General features: G+C 37.0%; 1 protein-coding gene across 4 annotated transcripts in view; it reads right to left on the bottom strand.

Annotated features, from left to right (window-relative positions):
• Positions 1-2,030: 2,030 nt before the first annotated feature.
• The window catches only part of b3gat1a (beta-1,3-glucuronyltransferase 1 (glucuronosyltransferase P) a), a 101,351-nt gene continuing 97,381 nt past the window's right edge, over positions 2,031-6,000 (bottom strand). For all 4 annotated transcript variants that reach the window (XM_067389434.1, XM_067389436.1, XM_067389437.1 and 1 more), the window contains 2 exons: positions 4,111-4,214; positions 2,031-3,941 (listed from right to left, as the gene is read on the bottom strand). In XM_067389434.1, coding sequence (XP_067245535.1) covers positions 4,128-4,214 — 87 coding nt within the window. In that variant the 3' untranslated portion in view covers positions 2,031-3,941; positions 4,111-4,127. The remainder of the gene's footprint in view (positions 3,942-4,110; positions 4,215-6,000) is intronic.

Below are 6,000 nucleotides of genomic sequence, written 5' to 3'. Positions count from 1 at the left end.
ATGCCACTATTTTTGAAAATAGGCTCATTTTCCAGCTCCCCTAGAGTTAAGTTTTACCGTTTTCAAATCCAGCTGATCTCCAGGTCTGGCGGTAGCACTTTTAGCTGCAGCTTAGCACAGATCATTGAATCTGATTAGATCTGATTAGCATCTCGCTCAAAAATGACCAAAGAGTTTCAATATTTTTCCTATTTAAAACTTGACTCATCTGTAGTTATCGTGTACTAAGACCAATGGAAAATGAAAAGTTGCGATTTTCTAGGCCGATATGGCTAGGAACTATACTCTCATTCAGGCTTAAAGGGTTAGTTCACCGAAAAATGAAAATAATGTAATTAATGACTCACCCACATGTCGTTCCACACCCGTAAGACCTTCGTTCATCTTCAGAACACAAATTAAGTTAAGGCCTCTATTGAGAGCAAAGCCATTCAAACTCTCAAGGTCCATAAAGGTACTTTAGGTGAAAATGATCATGTGACTTCAGTAGTTCTACCTTAATATTATAAAGTGACGAGAATACTTTTTGTGCGGCAAAAAAAACCCCAGAATAACGACTTTTCAACAATATAGTGATGGGCCGATTTCAAAACACTGATTCAGAGCTTTACGAATCGAATCAGTGAATCGGAGATCCAAAGTCATGTGATTTCAGCAGTTTAGCTGTTTGATAGGAGATCCGAATCACTGATTTGAAACAAAAGATTCATAAAGCTCAGAAGCTTCATGAAGCGGTGTTTTGAAATCAGCCCATATTATTGAAAAGTTGTTATTTTGTTTTGTTTTTTTGGTGCACAAAAAGTATTCTTGTCGCTTTATAATATTAAGTTAGAACCACTGAACTTACATGAACTGTTTTAAATATATTTTTAATACCTTTATGGACCTTGAGAGTTTCAATGCTCTCAACAGAGGCCTCACTGAGCCATCGGATTTCATCAACAATATCTTAATTTGTGTTCTGAAGATGAACGAAGGTCTTAGGGGTGTAGAACGACATGAGGGTGAGTAATAAATGACTTTATTTTCATTTTTGGGTGAACAAACCCTTTAATAATCAAGGAACTTCGCTGCCGTACCATGGTGCAGCAGGCGCAATGATATTACACAGCGCCTGAAAATAGGCTAAATTCCATCATCATAACCAACATGACCACCTGCTTGAACAGGGAGCATGCCTTGCAACCATGGAGACATTTGTGAGAGACGATTCAGAAGATATTTACTTTGGTGCAGATCCTGAAGCGTATCTATTTGAACCAGAATTAGGGCTGCACGATTAATCGCATGTTATTCTCACGCGCATTTCGTCAGTAAAGCCGGTTCCCTGATTACCGCTAAATCGCCATCACCTGTTTTTAAACGGAGCGCCTTTTAATAGACAGAGCCGTAGTTCACAGACAAGCCACGCAATATCGCGTTCATTATCGCAGGCGATTCATCTGCGATATGAACGCGATATTGCGTGGCTTTTCAGTGATCTACGGCTCTGTCTATTAAATGCCGCTTCATTTGAAAGCAGGTGATGGCGATTTAGCGGTAATCAGGGAACCGGCTTTACTGACGAAATGCGCGTGAGAATAGCATGCGATTAATCGTGCAGCCCTAACCAGAATACACTTAAGATGAGCTTGCTGGGGACTATTTTCAGGCGCTGTGTAATATCATTGCACTGCTGCAGCCATGATACGGCAGCAAAGTTCCTTGATTATTACGCCAGAATGAGAGTATAGTTCCTAGCCATATCAGCCTAGAAAATCGCAACTTTTCATTTTCCGTCTGTCTTAGTTCACAATGTAACTACAGATGAGTCAAGTTTTAAATAGGAAAAATATCAAAACTCTTTGGTCATTTTTGAGCAAGATGCTAACGGTCTAATCAGATTCAATGATCTATGCTAAGCTATGCTAAAAGTGGTACCGCCAGACCTGGAGATGGGCTGGATTTGAAAACGTAAACGTAAAATGAGCCTATTTTCAAAAATTGTGGCGTGTTCCTTTAAAGGACAATTTCAATTTTTTTTAACCAGCTCTGTGTTGTTACAATGTTGTAAGTATATGCAACAATGTTTACTCTTTCTCCATGTTACCTGCACCCAGATATCCCTGTTTATTTGTCGCTAAAAGCCTGCAAAACACATCATCTGGCTGTCCATATACTACCAACGTTGTAACAATTCAAAGCTGGTTAAAAATCAGCAAAATAGTCATTTAATAGTTATAAGTACACACAAATTATATTAATTTAAAATATGTATATAATTGCTTACTATATAGTGCACAATAAAACAAATGGGACATGAATGTCTTTCACTTAATAATAATAAATGAATAATTGAACATTATTTCATTGTTCTTTTGATAACTGCAATATTGAACATTTAACACATAATTACATTAAAGATTGTTGTGAATACATGTAGGGTTAATGCAAGTGCATAGTGTATAAGCTAATCTGTGTGCTAAGCTAGTATGTAAGTTAACTAAAACAGGCATTTATGGTCATTATAACATAGTTCAAATGACATATAATGTGATTTTGTAGTCAGGCACTAAAGAGAATACCCATTAGAAGTTATGTGAGTCAATGGTATCACTTGGGGTCCTGATGGAGACCCGATTTCCCTTGACACCGGAATCCGCAGAGGATCGGATCATTGGAAATAAACGACTTAGGGTCTATAATCTGTCGTAAGCAGTAAAAAGGCGGTTTAAAGAGACACAAATTTAGTCTAATGCTAATCTGGCCAGATTTATCATAATATTAGTACATATTAAGTTTTTTTGCACATGTGCAGTGATGTGCCTTGAGTATTCACATGCTCAGTTTTTGATATAAGAAAATAGCTATGCAGAGATTTTGTTCGCTCTAGATTCCCAGGTGTCTCAGCATTAGCTTCATTAGTACAGCAACATATCTTCAAGACAGATCCCCTCTGCAAAGCCCAAAGCTTCGGTTTGACATATAAATTCGTCTGAATATTTACTGAGGCGAGCTCTGTGCGGCTCTCGGAGGCTAGCCCAATTAATACTGAAGACTAACATTGTGAAACGCTATACCCATCTGCTCCGTCTCCTTTGGCAAGACCTCTCTGAACATGAGTGAAGGATTATGGATGTCGTAATAGTAAACTAAAACTATGGATTCTTACTTTAAACTCAAGTACAAATACAGTAGTTACATCGCTTGTTCTGTTGAATGCTAGATCACTTTATTTTAAAGTCTCTGATTGTTCATCTTTAAGTTATATTTACAACGCATGTCCTAACAGGAACAATGGACACACAGGAACAAATTCAAGTGCTATTCATATCATTTAGGTCTTAGTCACGAGGACCGTGTTACAACGTTGTAATTGCTAAATCCAGTATAGCAGCTAGCCCTGCTATATGATAGAACAGGTTTAATATCGCAGAGTAACGCTGAACTTGAATTGAGGCAAAATATCAGTAGTGCTGTGCTAGCAAGACAGTGATGTAAACAACAAAACAAACGTAATAATAATACATATTATGTAAAAAAAAGAAGACATTCCCTTCTTTATGTTTAAGTATCAGTCTGTTAGACACGAAGGAACATCGGAGTTCTTAAATGGATGACCGTTCGCTCCCGGTCAGCCTTTGAGACTGTTGTAACCATTTTTTGTCTCTTCTTAATGCAGAGTTCATAAAATCCTGGAAGTGAGCAGTTAGAACAGTTGTTCCCTCATCAATATACATCACAATTTTCTTTCAGTCTCTAGTGCCCACTGGTTTTGTTCGCGCAAAATACTGATGATATTGCCTTTAAAAAAAGACTAATCTGTGCTTTAGAATAATAGGTCCATATTGTTGAGCTCATTTAGGTGTGGTTTACAGGAAAATACATCCAAACTGTTCAAAAATGTTGGTAGTTGGTAATAACTCCCAGCCTTTCCCTTTTGGGTCCTGCTGGAAGCATCCCTGCAACACAAAGTAAGAGGAGTGTTCAGTGGTACATCTGTACAGAGCCACGCTTCTGTCACTTAGCAGGGCCAGATGCATTTTAAACACATGGTCTAGTGTCCTTCGATGACCCCATATTCGCTCAGTGACACTGTGATTAAGACTGAACAGATTGCTTTTTCATTACCGATGTTGAAGCAGATGTCAGATCTCCACGTTTGAGTCTGTGAAGCCTTTCTTGCCTTCATTCACCAGGACAGGTTTTTCCGTCCGTGTGTGCCACACAAGAATCTGTAATAATAATAAAGAAAAAACACATTATGGTTTATGGAGTGGAGAGTGGATAATTTGTTGTCATGATGCTTCACAATGCCGGGTCAAAGATATCATGGTCTTTTTTTTATATTTTTGTATTCAAAAATACATTGAAATGGTAAGCAATTTATTATCTCAAGTAATTTATTATATAGAAAAAAGAGCCACAGTGGATTCCCTGATTGCAGCCACTTCCATTTTTATTATAGTTATGTTGCACCAATTTCCCAGGAAGTGACGATTTTGTTCTCTTGAACACATGGGAGGAAACGCTGCCTTACTCGCAAATGTGCACAAGTTAAATTCACAACTTTGGATAGAAATATTATGATAATTCAATGTTTTTAATGTCTGAAATCAAATACATTTTTGAATAAAAAGAGGGGTTAAAGAAAAAATGATTGGATTGGAATAACTGTCTTTGTCATTGACCCAACTGTTAGATTTGATCTCTTAGTTAAAAATTATCCCACGATTTACTCACCCTCAAGCTCATCTTCTTTCAGATGAAGACAATTGGAGATATATTTAAAAATATCCAGGCTCTTCCAAGCTTATAGCTATAATGGTAGTGAATGGGGGGTGAAATTTTAAAGCCAACCAAAAAAGCATCCATCCATCATAAATATAATCCATACGGCTCCAGGGGGTTAATAAAGGCCTTCTGAAGCAAAGCAATTGGTTTTTGTAATAAAAAATACCCATATTTAAAACTTTATTAATTGATTTGTGGCAGAAGAGTAACCTCTGACCCAACACGAGACGTAATGACGAAGTGCAGAGGATAGAGCAAAATCATTATAAAACTTGGAAGAGCCAGGATATTTATAAATATATCTCTGATTGTGTTTGTCTGAAAGAAGATAGTCATATACACCTAGGACGGCTTTAGAGTGAGTAAATCATGGTTTCATTTTTGGGTGAACTATCCCTTTAAGTCTTGTTTTTAGAATAGTTTTTGCTCCATCTGTCTTTCTATTTATCTTTAAGCTAACTTTCTGTCCTAGAATGTGCACTCCTACACAGTAACGCTCACAAACACTCACAGATATGTAGTTCCTCCTCAGCAGCACTATACCATCCACAGCGTATATCCAAATTTAGCATGGAACATCTCGATGAAAACATTTCTCTGGCTACTGATCTGAAGTGCAGAGGATTTTTAAAAAACTTTCATGTCAAATTCTTCCATTTTATCAGTAAATTTACATAGATGCAAAGTAAACTCCTCACCTTTCGGTGAAAATGCACCTTTTTTCTCCACTAGGTCTGCCTGCATGCCTTAACGTAAGAAACTTGTAAAGTAGCGTTATGATAACCTTAATTTAATTGGCATCGATATGTAAAACTTGGGACTGTTAATTAGCCTGACATGGCTGACTTGTTTTTAAGTTGTTAGCGTAATTTCCACCAAATCAAACATATATTCCAAATACAATTTGTATTATGCTACTACCATTTTGCCAACGAATACAACTTTAGTTGAGCTCTACTGTTTCTAATATTAAAATGTACAATCTTAAAGACTAGGATGGATTCTTTATGCACATTCTTTAAGGCTTTAGGACAATCATATTGCATTATAATCCAGGATTCTGAAATGTTTTCTTATTTTAAAGACGTGGCGTTTCCCATACAGTCTGCAAAACACTTTAGGTATCAGCATCAACAAAATCCGTCTTTCCACTGTAGAGGAAACATTTACATTTTAAGTGGCATTTACTATTTAGAATGTTTAACGATGCACATAGGTTGTATGAAT

This window comes from Chanodichthys erythropterus, chromosome 7 (assembly GCF_024489055.1).
Source record: "Chanodichthys erythropterus isolate Z2021 chromosome 7, ASM2448905v1, whole genome shotgun sequence".
In the NCBI taxonomy this organism is placed as follows: domain Eukaryota; kingdom Metazoa; phylum Chordata; class Actinopteri; order Cypriniformes; family Xenocyprididae; genus Chanodichthys; species Chanodichthys erythropterus.
Note: the sequence above shows the minus strand (reverse complement) of the source record. Positions and strands in the feature narration are given on the sequence as shown.